This window comes from Lynx rufus, unplaced genomic scaffold (genome assembly GCF_022079265.1).
Source record: "Lynx rufus isolate CCGP_SWC_20201006 ecotype Redwood Valley unplaced genomic scaffold, mLynRuf1.p SCAF_23, whole genome shotgun sequence".
NCBI lineage: Eukaryota > Metazoa > Chordata > Mammalia > Carnivora > Felidae > Lynx > Lynx rufus.
Genome location: NW_025814838.1, coordinates 5897403 through 5916411, shown reverse-complemented (window position 1 = coordinate 5916411; position 19009 = coordinate 5897403). Strand labels below are relative to the sequence as shown.

General features: G+C 46.1%; 1 protein-coding gene across 2 annotated transcripts in view; it reads left to right on the top strand.

Annotated features, from left to right (window-relative positions):
* Positions 1–19009, top strand: part of PRKCB (protein kinase C beta) — a 333238-nt gene that overhangs the window by 230488 nt on the left and 83741 nt on the right. For both annotated transcript variants that reach the window (XM_047087202.1, XM_047087201.1), the window contains exons 8-9: positions 7306–7402; positions 17175–17321. In XM_047087202.1, coding sequence (XP_046943158.1) covers positions 7306–7402; positions 17175–17321 — 244 coding nt within the window. The remainder of the gene's footprint in view (positions 1–7305; positions 7403–17174; positions 17322–19009) is intronic.

Below are 19009 nucleotides of genomic sequence, written 5' to 3'. Positions count from 1 at the left end.
GCTTCACTGCCACGAAGCGGCCGATCCTACCTGGTCCCTGAACCTGTGCCCGCTGAGGCAGGACGGGTCCTTTCCCTGGCTTTGGAGCATCATCTCTGTCTCCTGCACGGGGACCCAGAGTGCCGTCTGGTTTCTCCCTGTTTCCCTGGCCTGCTGCTCCTGTGACGTTTGGCCCTCCACGTAGGTCTGTGTCCAGGGCTCAGGGAGAAGGTGGGGCAGAGCCCCTCTGCTTTTACCCTCTCCTTGCTCTCTTCTCGTGGTTCTTCAGGCCCACAGGGCAGGGCTCTCTCCTACAGGTGCCACTCCTTCCTTGGTCCCATGCCTGCCCCCATCGACCCCCTGGAAACAGACAGCAGAGCACAGGGAGGACAGAAGGACCAAGTCCAAACTATCCCCGCATGTACACCTCATCATCCTTCAACTGTCCCACCAGTTCTGGGTGCATCGTCGTTCCTGGGATCAGAGTAGTCGAGCAATGTGTGAAGGGACACACAGCTTGTAAGTGACGCGCTTGAGTTTGGGCCCAGGTCTTTACGATGCCAGGGCCTAAGCTCATGCACACCACATTCCACCTGCTGGGACGGGGATTGGCAGAGGCTTAGAGAGTAGATGGGTGGGTTTGGACCCTGGGTCTCCTAAGGGGATGGATGCTTTGTGACTTCAGGTGTATCACGTCACGTCTCTGTACTATAGCCTTCTCAGCAGTTATGATTCCATCCATCAGAGATCATTCCAGCCCCGCTCATGCCCCTTCTAGGAGAATCGTGAAGCCGACGAAATTAGAGGAGGGAACTTTTGCTAAATAAAATCTCCTTTGGGATTTTTGCAAATAAATGTCCTCTTCAGATTCAGGGCCAACACATCTATGCTGGTGTCTTGGCTGTAAATGTATCAAATTCTAGAAATTCGCATTCTTGTCCCCATGTGATCTTGGGTGAGTTACATCTGGTCTCGGAGACTCAGTTTCCCCATCTGGCGGGGACTGAGCTCTCCCCGCTCTTCTGTTGCGTGGCGATTGGAGACCACGTGACAGATACAGAACAGCGGCAGCTGTGAGAGCTCCCAGATGTGGTGTGCCAGCCTCAGGCCCCTCATCTGCTGCTTTGCCACCAGCCCCGCATCTGTCGTCAGATCCGCTCCTTTGTTTCTAACTTTGTTTCTGCTGTCTCCTTTCCTTCCCCTTGTTTTCCAGAGGTTCCTCTGTTTTGCTGTGGTTTATTTTTCTGCAAAGAAGGAGCTCTGGGATTTACATATCAATTCTGCGTTTCGGTGTTCTTGTTTTCTGTGGGTTTGTTGGGTCGTTGCCTTTGAATTTCAGTTGAACGTTGCGCTAATTTATTTTTCCTCTCTGAACTGACTCCGCTCTCCAAGAATAAAGAACAAGCATTAGAGAGAATCAAGATTTCCTCCAACTCGTGATATGTTGAGTTCCAGCCTTTGTTGCTTGTTCAAGGTCTGCACTTGTGTTTTTAATTTCCTTTCAAGCGTGCTTTTATTTAGGCATTTTGGAAACCTCTGACGCTAGCTTTTTGTTTTGTTTTTCATTAATAATGTCAAATGACAGTACAGTACTTTATGGTCAGAGAATATGGCCTGTGCCCTCCCCACCCTTCCCCTTTCTTTCTTTCCAATTTAGCTTAGTTCATTGTTGCTAAATGTTCACATTTCAATACAGAGATTATATTTACTACTTGTAGGGCATGCGTTTCAGTGTTTATTAATTCCATCTTAATATAATATCTAGATCTCTTATGCCTTCCTATTTTTTTATTTGTTTCATCTGACCAAAATGTATAGTGCTCTCTAAGGTTCTCCCAGTAATGATTTATTCAAACATCTGATTTCATTTGATGGGTTTGGTCTTATATGTGTGTGGCATCATCACTGACCACATGACTCTTCAAGACTTATTTTCAAAAATGACTTCTATCAACACTGAATTATATCTGTTGCCATAGATACTCTTTGCCCATGGTTTTGCCTTGTGGCTGACATTTCTTCAGTGGATATACATCGTGAGTACCTATATACTGAGGAGAGTTTGGTGAGCAAACAGGCAAGAATCTTTGTGTTCACAGAGTTTTCTTTTTATCTGGAGAACAATATACAAAATTTTTACAGATGAGTAGTAAAAAATAGCACATTTGAGGCTGACAAATGCTATAGAGAAAAGTCAACAAGAAACAAGGATAGGGAATGCCAGGCAGTGGTGATAATCTGATTTATTTAATACAGTTCCCAGGAAAGGACACACTGAAAATGTGACATATGGCAAAGGCCTGAAGGGGGGGTGAGGGAGTGAACATGTGGAGGTCTAGGAAGGGATTGTCCCAGATGGCGAGAACAGCAAGTGCAAAGGCCCTGAAGCAGGAGCATCCCTAGCAGGCTTGAGGGGCAGAGAAGTGACCTATGTGGCTGAAGCTGGATCTGAAAACGGGGTAGTGGTGGGGGACAAGGACTGGCAGGATTGGGGGGAATGCTCGGCAGATACCATGGGGGCCTCTTAGGAACTTTGTCTTCTGCCCACAGGAGTAAGTTGAGAAGCCAAGGAATGAGGACATCTGATTTACCTTTTAACCTGCCACCTTTGGTTGCAGAGTGGTGAATACAGCTTACCTCATGGACCCTGTGCGTTTTCTTCTGCTTAATCTGAGTCCTTTTGTTTGGTATAGCAAGCGGTGTGTTCTTGGACATAAAACAAAACAAAACAAAACAAACCCTGAATCTGAAAGTCTTTCTTCTTTTCCATAGGGAAACGTTTTAATGTTTATGGTCATAATTGCCATGTTTTCATCATGGTGTTTCTGATTCTGAGGGTTTTTTTTCCATCCTATTTCATTTTCCTTCTTCTTCCTTTTCTTCTTCTTTTTAAAAACATTTTAATGTTTATTTTCGAGAGAGAGACACAGAGTGTGAGTGGGGCAGGGGCAGAGAGAGAGACAGATAGATAGAATCTGAAGCAGGCTCCAGGCTCTGAGCTGTCAGCACAGGGTCCAACCTTCTTCTTCTTCTTCTTTTTCTTCTTCTTCTCCTTCTCCTCCTCCTTCTCCTTCTTCAGACAACTATTATATCATTGTTACCTTAAAATTATGTTCTTTAAGCTTTCTTTTGGTGTTACTAATAATGTCATTTGGCTTATTATTTTTCTTTTGAAAAAAAAAAAACCCAAAACAAAACACTAAGGCTTTGGAATCAGACTTCCTGGGTTAACATCTCTGCTCCATCATTTCCTCGCTGTGCACTCTTGGGCAACTTACTTTGCCTCTCTGACTCCTTTCCTCATTTGGAGATAATAGTGGTAATTATGTCATAGGAGTGCTATAATACTAAAATAATTAATATCAGTGAAGTGCCCAGTGTCTGCTGAATAGTAAGCACTCAGTAAGTGTTAGTGGTTATTATAAATTGAATAATTATTGGAAAAATGTAAATAAGAAAAAAATATTATCCAGAATCCCACTGCCCAGGAATAATCACTATTGATTAAGAGGTTCTTCTCTGTGTGTCTGTATTGTGTACATGTGATTGTGCGTGTGTCTGTGCTCACGTATGTGTGTATGAAGCACAAATGAAATCTTATCGGACATAGTGTTTAGCAGCTTTTGCATTTTTCACCTAACCATGTGTAATGAACACTTCTCCCTATAAATCACTCATCTTGGGCAACATCATTTTCTGTGGTCCATTCTATAGATCTGCCTCCACTTACAGAATTATTTCCTTACTATAAGATGTGTAATGCTTACCTATGTAAATAATTCTACAGCCAAAATCCTTGCAGCAAAACCTTTATGCACAGCTTTCATTATTTCCTAAGGAATCTCTAATCCTGGAATTGATGGCTTTGAGAACATATGTATTATTAAAGCATTTGCCAAACTGTTCTGCAATTTTTTTCAATTTACATTCTCACCAGTGCTGTGTGATGCTTCTCATTTCACCCACACTTGTCAACACCTGGTATTGTAAATTTCAAAGATATAATGCAAGGATTATACATATTTTGTTACTAATTATACATATTTATATAATACTCATTATCATACATACTTTGTTACTAATTATGTTGAATAGTTTCATTTGTATATTGCCATTTGTTTGTATTTACAAATGGCTGTGTCCTGATTTTTGCCTCTCATTTTCTTATTGAATTATAAGAACTTTTTATATAAGATGGATCATAATATGTGTTTCTTGGTATATATGTTGTGATATTCCTTCCTTTCATGTTGTATGTTAATTTTGGTGAGATGCATTTTTCTTTTTTTTAAGTTTATTTATTTATTTTTAAGACAGGGAGAGAGAGTGAGTGTGGGGTGGGGTCGGGGTGGGGGGAGAGGGAGAGAAAGAATCTCAAGCAGGCCCCACACTGTCAGCACAGAGCCCGACATGGGGCTCGATCTCACAAACTATGAGATCATGACTTGAGCCAAAATCAAGAGTTGGATGCTCAACTGACTGAGCCACCCACATGCCCTGAATTTTTCTTAATGGTATATTAAGCATTCACTTCAGCCCTAATCAATATATAAATATCAGCCTTAATTGCCAGAAAAAATTCTCAGGTTTGTCTTCTAATTTCCTAATTGTTATCTGAATTATCCATCCTAGTGTTCATTGTTTCCAGTGGATTTTTAAATTTCGTAATTATATTTTTCTTTTGAAAGTAGCCTTTTCTAATCTCCCATGGTTCCCTTTTCAGAGATGACTTAGCCTCTTGAATCTCATTGAAAGTACAAACCAGATATTTTTTAGAATTTTCTCTCTTTTGGCAATAATTCTGTTTCATGGGAGGTACTTACCTGATTTCTCATTGTTTCTCTTTATTTGAATGAGTTTTTCATATATCCTGTTATTTTTTTATATCTGCCCATCCTTGTAGACTGATGAGTACAGGAATGATGAGTTTCTCAGTTCTAATTTTTCAAATTCAGATGAAGGGAGAAAGGGGTCTTTGGAATTTTTTGGAACTTTTCCTTGTCAGAACAGGGATCCTCTTCCCTGTGGCTATTTTTGAGAGATCCACTGCTGGAGACAGCTACCCAATAGGCAGCCTTCCTGCTCTAGAGGGGGGCATTTTCCCCTGCTGGTTTTGTGCAACTCCAAGTTGGAAGGGATCCCTCCTTTCCTTTTCTCACAGGTACAGCGTCCTTGTTCAGCGGCAATAGTGACAGCATACCGTCTACAGGGCACTTTGATGCATCCCATGCTTCCTGACTATGGACCAGAATTGGTGACTGTCATCCAGTCCCTGTGGTCTGGCCCAGGTTGTTAGTTGGGTTCAGTCAGAGGTCCCATTGACTGGTCACAGCTTGATCTGTAGTTTCCAAAGTGGCTTAGACTGTACACGGTTTGGATGGCTCATGGTTGGGCATTGGTAATACTGAGTTGTGCCCTGACCAAGCTATTCTTTGGCCAGCTCCTTCAAACTTTCAGATTAACCACAAAGAGAGAGTCCCTTAACATTGCTGCCGTACCCTTAACATTCTTTAACTCTTGCTGCTGGCTGAACTCTTATGTTAACAAAGAGGTCCAGGCATTAGGCTCAGAGCCTCTGATAAGCCAGGCCATCTGCTAGGACTTGTGTAACTTTGATTTGCATACATTTACTCTTCTATAGTTCCTTTACTTGTAACCCGTTGGCTTCCTTCTTGAAGTGTATTTATCATTTAAAAAAGAGATGATATCATGAAAAACATCAAGTTGACCATAATATCTAGACTAGGAAAATTCACAAAGGCCAATAATGTTTGCCAACCACTGCTTCATGTTCTCTTACTATGACTTTAATTTGTGGGAATTCCTAGACGTCTCTGCTGTGTGGATGGCACCCTTGATTGCCAGCAAAGATACAGTTGTTCTCCTACGTTTGCATTTCTTTTGGTCATTTCAATGGAAACTGGGAAGAAGGTAATTGAATATTAAACGTGGAGGCCTAAAGGCTCAACTAGTCCCCTCTGCTTTGAATCACCTCTCCTCCTATTTTTAGAAGCTGCTGAGGAAGGTTTGTGAGTGGAGGAAAAGTCGTCATGAAAATTGTGAACTGGAGTTAGGAAGTCTTTCTTTGGGAGTGAGGTGGCTCCCCCCCCCCCCCCAGTGACTCAAATATCTTTGGAAGGTTCCTTCTCCTTCCTCACTCTCGTGTTACCCTTTGAGTAGACAGAAAGATCTTTGTGGTCAAAAGCCTACTGAAGCCATCTTGTTTATTAGGATAATGTCAATATCAGTAATGATGATGATGATTTCTTTTATCTCTTGCTAAATGCCAAGCACTATGCTTATCATTTTACATGAGTCACCGTATCTCAGCTTGACAATAATCCCGTGAAAGATTTTTTTTAAGTAATCTCCGTGCTTAACATGGGGCTCAAACTCATGACCCTGAGATCAAGACTCACGTGCTCTTACAGCTGTGCCAACGAGGCGCCCCTGAAAAAGACTTTTGTTCCAGTTTATTGATTTATTTTAAATGTTTATTTGTTTATTTCAAGAGAGAGGAGAGAACTCGAGTTGGGGAGAGGCAGAGAGAGGAGGGGTGGAGAGAGAGAGAATCCCAAGCAGGCTCCACGCTGTCAGTGCAGAGCCTGATGTGGGGCTCGAACTCACAATCTGTGAGATCATGACCTGAGCTGAAATAAAGAGTTGGATGCTTAACCGGCTGGGCCACCCAGGTGCCCCTGTTCCAATTATAGATGAGAAAGATCGAGGCTTAGAGGGCCTAGCCAGCTTATCCAGTGACCCAGGGAGGCAAAGGCAGAGGTGAGATTTGGACCCAGGCAGACTTTGACCAGGGGCTTGCGTACTTACCCACTGAGGGATGCCGTTTCTCAAGAGGTTAATACAGGGCACTTTAGGAAGGCATCTGCAGAGAAAACAGCGTCATGGAGACAAGTCTGTAGTCATCCAAATGCTGCTGAGTGAGTGCCAGGATGCTGGGAGAATGTGATAAGAATCCATCGACTATGGGAGATCTTCACAGCATTCTTTCAGAATGGGAAAGCACTTGGTGGAGAAAGTATGTGCGTGTTGAGAGAGAGGCAGAGTCAGCCAGAAGTTTGCATCTTATAAACACAGTATATTCATTTTTTCTGATATCTGTAGGATAGTGACAAAAATACAGCATGCCTGGCTACAGACATGCATGCATGTACACACACACACACACGCACACGCTCCCCAAAAGAAAAAACCCTCAACACGTTTTTTAAGGTAGAGCTGTCTACAGTCTTCCTTTTCTTATCCTAATCAACAAAATAATATCGAGTACAGTCATGGAATTTGTCATGTCTCCTTGTCTCCCTTTAGGTTTAAGCTGCTGAGCCAGGAGGAAGGCGAGTACTTCAATGTGCCCGTGCCGCCAGAGGGAAGTGAAGGGAATGAAGAACTACGGCAGAAATTCGAGGTAAGATGTCTTTCTTTCTACACCAGTGGGAACTGGTTGAGTCTGCCTCTGTGCCATTTTGCCCAGTTATAGTGTGGTTTCTACCAAGGCCTTTCATGACTCTGTGCCTTTGCAGTATTATTCCACCTCCCAGAAAACTCCTATGTATCCTGCAAAACCCCAGCCAAACGTACCCTGTTTTGTGAAGCCGTTCCCACCTCCCTGTCCTCATTTAGATTTAGACTTCTCCTCGAAAGTGCTCATTCGCTCCTTGAGTCATTGTGATGGTAGCTTGGACCGGGACGGTAGCAATGGTAAATGAACGAAGTGGACTGAGAAGTGATATATTTTGAAGGCTGAATCAACTAGGCTTGCTGAGGGATAGAATCTGGGTTTGGATCCATTGGTGGGATGGTGCTGTACTGTTAGCAAATGGACTTGTTTGTGCTAGTGACTTCATGAAATGCTCATAGGTGTATCTTCCAAAGATGAAGAGCCCTTGGCCGTAACCTTGGACTAGAGTGCTGCCTCTACATTTACGTGAGCTGAGCCCCCTCCCTTCTGTGGGGCCAATAAACCCCATTTTCAGCTACGTGAGAGGAGCAGATGTGTAGGACACATTCCAGTTTTACAAAGAAAATGTTTCGGGGAAGATGGATTTGAGTTATTTCATTACATATGTATTGAATGATTTTAAAGTAGTTTCAGAAGGGAAAACACATTATTTTGTTTGCACAAACTCAATATACTGAGTCTGATGGGAAATCATCAATTCTAGATAAACAGTGGTGGCCTGCTAAATCCAAAGAAAAATGAATAAAATAGCTAAAATGAATTAGATCACTATCATTTGTTCATCAAGTAATTACACAGGCAAATAAGAAAAAAAGTTGTGACCAGGTAAAGTTCTGTGAAATAGAGGTCCATGTTACTTTGAGAACATCTACGAGGGAGATGTAACTTTGTCTCAGAGGACAGGGAAGGTGTCATTGAGGCATCAACAGTGCAAATTAACTGAATAGAGAGGCAAAAGACAATTCCATTCAGAGAGGACAGCATGTGCAAAGGCCCTGTGGTGGTGGGGTTACATGGCAACTGTGTGAAATTTAAAGGCCAGTGTGGGTGGAGGAGAGAGAACAATGGATGAGTTCAAGGTAAGACTAAGGAAGTAGCTGGTCATCACAGTAGAAGGACTTCTGGCCTTGGCAAGGATTTGGCATTTGTCCCAAGATCTACCTTAATTTCCCCCTCAACTTGACAGAAATAGCATTTAAGTATTGACTCTTGTGCCCTCCACAACACTAGACTATGGTGATGGGTCTGACCCAGGGGGAAGGGAATATCCCTTCCTGGAAACCAGTGGGACAAACACATGGGCCTTGAGCTTATCAGTCACTCTCCAGTGAACTTGATAAGTGAAGGTTATTGCTTTGGAGCCGGCTCAAGCCCATATGAGCTGGTAAAAGGACTTCCCATGCAGCAGGGCCAACAGCTGGACACTTGACTCACCCTTCCAAAGAACACCTTCCATCGCTTTCCCTCAGCTTTTGGAGGAAGATATGCCCATTTGCTGCTGTGTCAAAAATGTACTGTTGTGGGGACAAAAAAAAAAAAAAAGGCCACTATTTTCTCACATAAAATAAAGTCTCAGTTTGCAAAATGATCTCTTCCATCCTAGGGCAGCCGGGGTGACATTTCAGGACGTCAGAGAAAACAGTTCCTACGTGAACATGGCATTTGTTGGGGCCAGTTATTGGCATGAAGTACAGGGCTGCTTTATCTGCGTGCAACAAAACGCATCCGTTTATTTCTAGCAAGAGCCTGCAAACGCTTGTTTATGCCTGAATTATAATTGCCCCATACCATAGTTGTTGATTAAAAAAAAAAATGCTTCCAACAGACCGAAAATTATTCTCAGACACATAGAGAAATTTCAGTTGACCTTGAACGTGAGAAATGTAATCCCTACGCAATAAGCAATTAGCACCCAGAATGACTCAGAAATTACTTTCAAGCCTCTTATCTGGAGAAATTCTGAGTGATGGTGAAATCGAGCTGCTGGAGTTGGGGTAATAGAATTTCACGGTAGGGTGAGCTCAGTGCAGTTACTGCGTGGGGTGTATTTCAGAACGTCCGAGTCGGCTCAGCCTGGGGGCCTTGTGTCTGACCACGGGCTTGCCTATGGGCCAGAGAAGGGAGAACTCCACTTTGGACGGTTCAGAATGGGTTTTCTGATGGTCTTGGGATTTTCTTACGTAACAAAATGCTTACCGTGTGCCCCTTATTATTTTAAGTGCTGCGGAATGTTAACTGAGTTACTCCTCACCACACCCCCGAATGGGAGATACTATGAGCACCCCCATTTTTGGTGTACAAATGAGGAAACTGAGGCCCAGACAGGCTAAGCAACTTTCTCACATCCCATCGCTGGTCATCATCCCGGGTTGAGTTTTCCCCACAAGCAGCCGTTAAAGATTCAAGCACAAGTAGTTTCTTCAGGAAGTGATCCTGGGAAGCATCACTGACGACTGATGCTCGTCAGTGGGAGAGACGCTGGGAAGGCAGGAGGCCGGGAAAGTGTGTGTCGTGAAGCAGGTCGGCGCTGTGGGCCGCTGGGATTTGACTCGTCAGAGAAGCTGAACGTGTGCCTCACGGGGTCCCATGTGGGGGACGCGAAACTGCAGTAGTTATTATCCACCGGCTCAACTTCTGCCGCTGGCTAGCGGCTGCATTCAGTGGCGTTAACGGCCAGCATTTGCCGCTCGCCCTGCCTGTGGATTCCGCTTGCTCCTGCAACCAGGAAATGAACCCACAGGCAGAGCTGCAGGTGTGAGCCGTAAGGAGCCTCAGGTGTGGAGAGGACAGTGCGGGGGGGGGGGGGGGGTGGTTGGAGGGACTGGAGGGACACCTGGGCCTTGTGGGTGCAGTGGGAAGCCTGCTCCGTTCGGGTGGTTCAAGGGCCAGCTCTGCCACTTTTCTCACTGGGTGACTGCAGGCAAGTTACTTTAACTGTGAGCCTTTGCTTCCCCATCTGTACAATGGGAGAATCACAACACTTCTTAGCTTCCAAGGTTATGTGAGGATTGAATGAGATAATGCGTTTAGAACGTCTGGCACGTCATAGCATATAAATGTCAGGCCACTGTTGCCATCGTCAGCTTCCCCCTTGGAATAAATAAAGCTCAGAACGTGTTCCTTCGGAGCTTTGGAAGGGCCGCTTGAGGATTAGGAAGGATCTCCAAGCCTCCTGACGCCTCGCCTCTGCTGCTGGTCCTGGGGTGCCCCTCCGGAGCTCCTTATAGGGGTGGGGGTGACAGTGGAGTCTGTAGGTTAAGCCAGCGGAGGCACTCATCATCTGAATTGGAGCCCTGGGTGCCGGCCGCCGAGACGCCTCTGCTGCCCTCCAGCACAGTTTGGAAGGAGGCAGGCTTCTTCCTCAGACGCGTGGTCAATTTGCTTTCCTTTTGAGTGCTGGATTCTAGGGCTCTAAATTGCAAACATGAAAAGACAACTCTTAGTGTACTCCTGTATCTGAAGACATATCCAACCCGGAAAGATAGGGGCTAATTTTAATTTGGGCCTCAATTTAAAAAGTTTTGCTCTTTGACAAAGTACCTGCTAGGCCTGGGGCTCCTGGGGATCATGGGACTTTCAGAGGGGACCCAGAATGGGCTTCTTGTCCTCCACAGGCTCACCGTATAGGGGGTCACAAACCCAAATGCTTTCAGGAGCCAGGCAGGAAACAAGGAGGGAAAAAAGCTTGGTGTCGTACAATAGGGCATGGTGGGGACTGTGGGAAACTGGAGAGAACATGTCCTATCTAAAAACACTATGCCTTGCTGGATGGGGCCCCATGTGGCCATATTTACTTCCCTGAAAGAAGCTGCAAATATGGGTTTTTATAGAACATCTGCTTTTCAACAGTTGTCAACTAATTTAATTATTAAAACAACATCAGCACTGTGCAAACCAGGCGGATGGGGCCATTAGACTTCTGATCCAGAGTTTAGAATCTGGTTTAGTCTGTTCAGGCTGCTATAACAACAACAAAAAACCCATGGGCTTAAACAATAGAGACTTTTTTTCTCACAGTTCTGGAAGCTGGGAAGTCCAGGATCAAAGCTGCAGCCTGGTCATATTCTGGTGAGGGAGCCCGTTCCTGGTTCCTAGATGGCTCTCTTCTCACTGTGTCCTCACCCCCTGGAAGGACCCATGGAGCTCTTGGTGGGGGAGGGACTCTTCTAGGAGGGAGGTCACTGCTGCCCCCCCATGAGGGCTTCACCCTCATGAGTTAATTCCTTCCCCAAAACCCCACCTCCTAATGCCATCACCTTTGTGGGTTAGGATTTTAATGTGTGAATTTTGGAGGGGAGGACCCAAACCTTATAGCCTACATGGCAGTTGGGGGAGACACGAACACCGTAGCTTGTATGGGGAACATACACTTTATAGGTCTATAGCCTGTACCTATGGGAAAAGTCACAGAAGCAAGTTGAGATGGGGGTTTGGGTCCCATAATTCAGAGGAGGGAGGTTACTCACAGGACTGAGGGATGAAGCTGGTTGGTCATTTGCTGCTCCTTGAGGAACAGAAAAAAATTTTTGCACCAGGCAAAGGCAAACGGAGAAACTGGGTGAGTCCCTCACTCGTGCTTCACTGGCCGGCCATGCTGAGACCTGCGGTGTCCCCCTAAGGGCCGGAATGGGGGCTGGGGACCAGGGACAGTCAGGATTTGGGTCCTCACAGGTTGGAGAATGCAGTGTGTGGATTGAGTGGGTCCTGACTCGGGATTCCAAGAAGGTGGGAGATGTGGTCCTAAAGCAGGGAAGACGGTAGGGTCAGGGAGGAAGGAGGGAACGTATTCGAGTCGGGACAGCCTGGGCAAAAATCCCTGGGGCCAAGGGTGAGGATTTGGGATGATGGAAAGATAATGGCCCGGAAAAGGCAGTGCTACTTCTGCCCTGGCGCTTTGCTTCTCTACCTGATGAGCTCATTTTTTAACCACTCGCTCTACGCCTGTAACCCCCAAACCTCTGTCTCCAGCTCAGATGCCAGTTGTCCCTGCATGTGCTTCCCAGGTGCACATGCTTGGCTGCCCCACGGACGCTGGAATCAGCACGTATCTTACTAGGAAATAACTTGACCGTGTGTGTTCACAGCAGCTCTGTTAACAGCCCCCCAAATGGAAACAACACAAATGCCTGTAAAGAAGAGAACGTAAACAATGAACGCTATTCAGCAAATACAAAGGGACAAACCACTGATTCAGGCAACAGCACGGGTGCATTTGGAGAACGCGATGATGAGCGAAAGCAGCCAGATGCAAGGACTGCTTATTCCATAAAGGGAAGCCTGTTAGACTTTCACAGATCTTCACCAAATGTGTGGATTTCCCTCACCAAGAAATTCTCCAGTCCTCCGTGGACACCAGCTGGGTGTCCTACAATTTAATTCACGGATGACACCTGGAGATGGTGTAGACCCCACAGGTTGAGGGCTTGGTCTCACAAGGCTGTCCCCACTTTAGACTCTAGTCGCAAATTGTGGGCTCTCAGCTCACCCACACTTCTGTCTGACTTGCTACAAATCAGGGGTCCCCACCACCCCCTCCTCAGATTTGATAATGCTATAATGGCTCACAGAACTCAGGGAAACACTTACTTCTACTGGTTTATTATATATTAAGGGATATGATAAAGGATACAGATGAACAGCCAGATGAAGGGATACACAGGGTAAGGTCTGAAAGGAGCCCAGGAGATTCCATCCCCCAGGGGGTTGAGATTCACCACACTGGAAGCTCTCTAAACTCCATAGTTTAGGGATTTTTATGGAGGCTTCATCATGGAGGCATGACTGATTATTAACTAACTCAGTCTCCAACCCTGGGATGGGGCTGAAAATTCCAAGCTTCTGAAAAATCATGGCTTGGTCCTTCTGGTGACCATGCCCCATCCAGGAGCCCACCAAGAGAATTAGAATACAAGATGCTCCTATTGGGAAATTAACAAGAACTTTAGGAGCTCTGTGTCAGGAACCAGGGGCAGAGACCAAATATATCTTCCTTATTATGTACACTCTATGGTTATGGCACACTCTATGATTCCATTTAGATGAAGTTCAAGAGCAAACGAAACTGACCTATGAGAATAGAACTCATAACAGAGGTTGTGTTCGTGGGAGTGGGGATTGGCCGGGAAGGGGCACAGAGAACTTTCTGGGGGTGATAGAAATGTTCCCTCTCTTGATTGGGGTCTGGCTTCAAGGGTGTATCCATTTGTCCAAATTCCTAGAACTGTACGCTTGAGATTTATGCGTTTCAGTCTATCCACTGTAATATTTAAAACATTAATTTACAGGGGCACCTGGGTGGCTCAGTCGGTTAAGCATCCAACTTCAGCTCAGGTCGTGATCTCGCGGTTTGTGTGTTCAAGCCCTGCATCAGGCTGTGTGCTGACAGCCTGGAGCCTGGAGCCTGCTTCAGATTCCGTGTCTCCTCCTCTCCTCTCTCTCTCTCTGTCTCTCTCTCTGTCTGTCTCTCTCAAAAATAAACATTAAAAAAACTATTATTATATACTAACTTGGATGTAAATTAAAAAACATCAATTGCAAAAAGAGGAAAAACGGTGGATGCTTTGTCAGCAGGACAGATGGGGCAACGACAATGAACAGGCGTGTCCCGAGGAGGAAGTAAACTTCAGAGTTTAAGCCCCTGTGGGAAAGGGGGGAGTCTCTGTGTGTCTGAAGTCAGGCTCTTCCCACCCTCTCACCCACATCTCCACACTTGCCCCTTCTCCACTTCTCCTCTGAGTGGGGAAGCATCCTGTCCTCATAGGTGCACAACACAGGAGCCAAGGGCTTCATCCCTGAGCCTCTCTCCCAGTCTGCACCCAGCTCCGATAAGTCTACCTCCAAACCGACCCACTTTGTTCCCTCTGTGCCGGAGACACCCGGCATCTGGCACCTTGATGTCTCTAGTCACGTCCAGTGGTTCCCAAACTCAACCTCCTTCAAATGGGTCTCTTCTCTGGACTCAGGATGATCTTGTAAGTGGAATATGAGGGGCGCCTGGGTGGCGCAGTCGGTTAAGCGTCCGACTTCAGCCAGGTCACGATCTCGCGGTCCGTGAGTTCGAGCCCCGCGTCAGGCTCTGGGCTGATGGCTCAGAGCCTGGAGCCTGTTTCCGATCCTGTGTCTCCCTCTCTCTCTGCCCCTCCCCCGTTCATGCTCTGTCTCTCTCTGTCCCAAAAATAAATAAATAAACGTTGAAAAAAAAATTTTTTTTTAAAAATAAAATAAAATAAATGGAATATGATCATGCCAGGGCCTCCTTAAAGCCTTTTATGCTCATAATTAGCATTGACTTCTTCTTTTAAAAATGTTTATTTACGTTTGAGAGAGTGAGAGAGGTATGAGGGGAGGGGCAGAGAGAGAGGGGGCCAGAGGGGCTCAAACTCACGAATCAGAAGATCATGACCTGAGCAAAGTCAGATGCTTAACCAACTGAGCCACCCAGGTGCCCCAGCATTGACTTCTTGACAGGGTTAAGGCCTGTCCATCCCGTGCCACATCTACCTTGCACTCTGTGTTCCGGCCAGACTAAATGGTGTTTGGTTCTTTGAATATGTCTTACTCTCTACTCCACAAATGCTGTTTCTGTTGCTGACATCAAGTTGTTTATCTGGATAACTCCAGAATATCCTTTGGACACAGGGTGGGGGACCCGGTTCCTGCTGCGGTGTAAATTCTTTGAGCATCCATGTTTGGTTTTCTCTCTGATTGATCCTCAGCATCTAGAGTATCACCTGGCAGCTAGCGGGCACTCGGTGGGTAGTTTTTGAATGAATGAGTCTTTCCCGAAATTCAAAACCCTGAAAAAATTTTTGTTGCCTCTTTGTCTCTAACAGAATAGAGGGACGATAATAATGGGACGATAATAATAATATCTGTTGGGGCGCCCGGGTGGCTTGGTTGGTTAAGCGTCTGACTTTCTGACTTTGGCTTAGGTCATGATCTCACGGTTTGTGAGTTCGAGCCCTGCATCAGGCTCTGCACTGACAGTGCGGAGCCTGCTTGGGATTTTCTGTCTCTCCCTCTCTCACTGTCCCTCCTCCACTCATGCTTTCTCTCTCAAAATAAACCAAAAAATAGCTTGCATTTGTTGAGCACCTACTATGTGCTAGGAATGGTGCAAAGAACTCCAAGATACATTCTCTCATGATCTCCATGTGCTCGAAAAGGGGACTAAGGTTTAGAAACAACTAAGTGCCAAATACAACTAAGTGCCTACTCTGTGCCAGAGAAAGGAGAACACGACAGACGAAATCCTTGACCTCATGGAGCTCATGTTCTAGTGTGAGGACAAAGAGGAGACATTAAGAAACAAGTAAATATTGGGTTTGTAGGATGGTGATAAGGGATATGATGAGAAACAAGTAAAGAAGGGTAATGGCAATGGCTGAGAGCTTCTGTGTGTCGTTGTTGGGCAAGGCTGTCTTATCCGAAGTGAGGAAGCTCAGGGGACTGAGGACTAGAGGACTCTAGGCACAGGGGACAGCAAGTGCAAAGGCCCAGGGGCAAGGGCATGTTTGGTGCTATCAGAGAACAGCCATGACGCCAGGGTGATGCAAGGAGAAGAGGCCAAAATCGGAGAAGGTACAGAGGGGCCAGGTCGTCTGTGGCCTCTAGCCTTTTCTCTGAGAGAGATGCTAAAGTACGGGACATCTGAGCAGAGGGGCATCCTGAGCTGACTGACTTCCTCAGGACCGCACCGCTCCTCCACTCCAGGGCCAGGATTCTAGCCCTGGAGGTGAACCCAGTAACAAAGTCCTGGCGATTTTATCTCTCACTGCTGACCTTCTCTTCTCTCCCCATTGCAAAGCATTTGCTGCTATTCTGAGTCACCATTCTGCTGCTCACAGCAGCGAGACCCTCCCCCCACTGCACTGAGGGCCAGCACGGGCCTCCCCCATCCATCTCTTTGTGTAGCAGGAAACTGTATTAGTTGTCAGGGAAGTTACAGAGATAGATTCTGTGCCTTCACAGAGTTTCCAGTGCATTGGGGAAAACAGTGAGCAGTTACCATCCAGTATAAGTGGGGGGTAAAGTGGATGAAGGAAGCAAATAGGGACATGTAATCCAGATATAGACAGTTAAGGAAGGCTTCCCTGGGGAAGTGAAAATGTGAAGCAGGGGTAACTCGGTTGGCAAAGAGGAGACAATAGCCATCCCGTAGTAGCAAAGAGCAGGTGCAAAGGCCCTGAGGTGGGAGATGAAAAAATGAAGGTGGGTTGCAGGGCAGGATCCAAGAAGTGATGAGGTTGGAGAACCTGATCATACCGGGCCATGTAGGCCAGTGAAAGCACCGAGGTCTTTATCCCCAACCTAGTGGGTCACAGCTTTTAAGCAGGTGGCGACTTGGTTGGTATGAAGAGGTGGAGGCTCACTCCGGTTGCATGAAAAGCCCAGTGAGAGGGGAACCAAGGTGGGTTGTCCCGGTGCAACATAGTAACAGGTGGTTGTGGAAGGAAGATGAATTCTGGAGACAGCTAGGAGGAAGAAAGAACAGTTCCTGGTGGTGGCTGAGACATGATGGATAAAAGAGAAACACAGGTGCCAAGGGTGGCTTCCAGGTTTCGGGCTTGCAGAGTGGATGTTGGCCATGCTTTTCATTGAGAGGCAGGCTGGGGGAGGGGGCGAGCTGCAGAAACCACAGCTCACAACGTGTACCTGTGTCCTCCAACAAGGGCATCCTCAAACCCTAATGATGTGTTCTGTGTGCTTCCTCTGCTAGAGGGCCAAGATCGGTCAGGGGACCAAGGCTCCAGAAGAAAAGACGACCAACACCATATCCAAACTTGACAACAATGGGAACAGAGACCGAATGAAACTGACCGATTTTAACTTCCTGATGGTGCTCGGGAAAGGAAGCTTTGGCAAGGTACGGTATGGCCTGGGGGCTGCACCCACTCCAGAAGGGCAGGTGACAAGGCAGGCACATTTGCTGTTCATATGGGGCTTACATTCCAGCGAGGGAGAGAGTAAAAAGTAGATCCCCACTACAGTTCATAATGAAAACTGTGAAGAAAATGAATAGCCTGCTGTGCGCCAGAAACACACATCCAGAGGGAACCCATTTAGACCACCTGAAGAGGTGAGCCCTGAAAGATAAGGATGAATTAGCTATACCTTCCAAGGGCTAAGAATGAATGTTGCCAGCTGAGAGGATAGCAAGTGCAAAGGTCCTGAGGTGCAGAAGGGCTTGGCACACTCTAGGTACCATCAGAAGGTGTCGGGGCCAAGATGTCATGAGCAGGGCGAGGTAGGAGGATGTGCAGTTGCAGAGATGGGCAGGGGCCCGATCCTGCAAAGCCTTGTGAGCTGTGATGAAGAGTTTGGATTTTATTCGTAGAGCACTGGGGAACCATTGGAAGTTTTTATTTTTTTTTTTAAATTTTTTTTTTCAACGTTTATTTATTTTTGGGACAGAGAGAGAGACAGAGCATGAACGGGGGAGGGCCAGAGAGAGGGAGACACAGAATGGGAAACAGGCTCCAGGCTCTGAGCCATCAGCCCAGAGCCCGACGCGGGGCTCGAACTCACGGACCGCGAGATCGTGACCTGGCTGAAGTCGGACGCTTAACCGACTGCGCCACCCAGGCGCCCCCCATTGGAAGTTTTTAAACAGAGAAGTGACACGATCCGATGTGCCTTTTGGAAAAGATCACTTTTGCAGCCAAGAATAGGAACCCCTCCTCTCAAACAGCAGCAGAGTTGAAGGATGACCCTGGGACTCGTAGAGTGGTTCTAGATACTTTTATAGATACTGGGAGACGCTGTTTTACTGAAGCTGAGATTGTGCTATAAGTATTCCTGAGTTGTTTAGTGTTGTTTTGGGTCTTCTAATCCCTCTGTGTGCCAGAGATATGTCTTGTGTAAATCTCATACATACCATGAAGTTAAGTGTGCAAAAAATATAAATTTCTTCTCCACCTCTGCAGCCTAAGCCCCAAATCTGGGAGTTTTCCTTGAGTTGTTCTTAGCTGCCTCCCTCCCCTCCCCCAGCCATGTGAAATCCATTCACGAATGCTGACACATCCTTCTCCAAAGCATGTTGTGCATTTACTGACTTCTCTCCACCTTCACAAATGGAGCACTAGTCTAAACCTCATACACCCGCTGGACTTCCCTGCGGCCACTCCTGTTACCTGTAACCAGTAACTTGCCATTTAGCACCTGTGCTCATTCTGGAACAGTTACATTATTAGGTCAAGACGCTCCCCTGATTAAAACTCTCCAATGATGGGCCGCCTGGGTGGCTCAGTCAGTTAAGCATCCAACTCTTTACTTTGGCTCTGGTCAGGTCATTGTCTCATGGTTCGTGGGTTCGAGCCCTGCATTGGGCTCTGAGCAGACAGCACAGAGCCTGCTTGGGATTCTTTCCTTTCTCTGCACCTTTCTCTCTTTCTTTCTCAAAATAAATAAATAAACTTAAAATAATAATAATAATAATAATAATAATAATAATAATAATAATAAAACCTCTTCAATGATTTCCCGTCACACTGAAATAAATTTCATACTGTGTCCTTGGCCTACATTGCTCTTTAGAATCTGATCCCAGTTCTC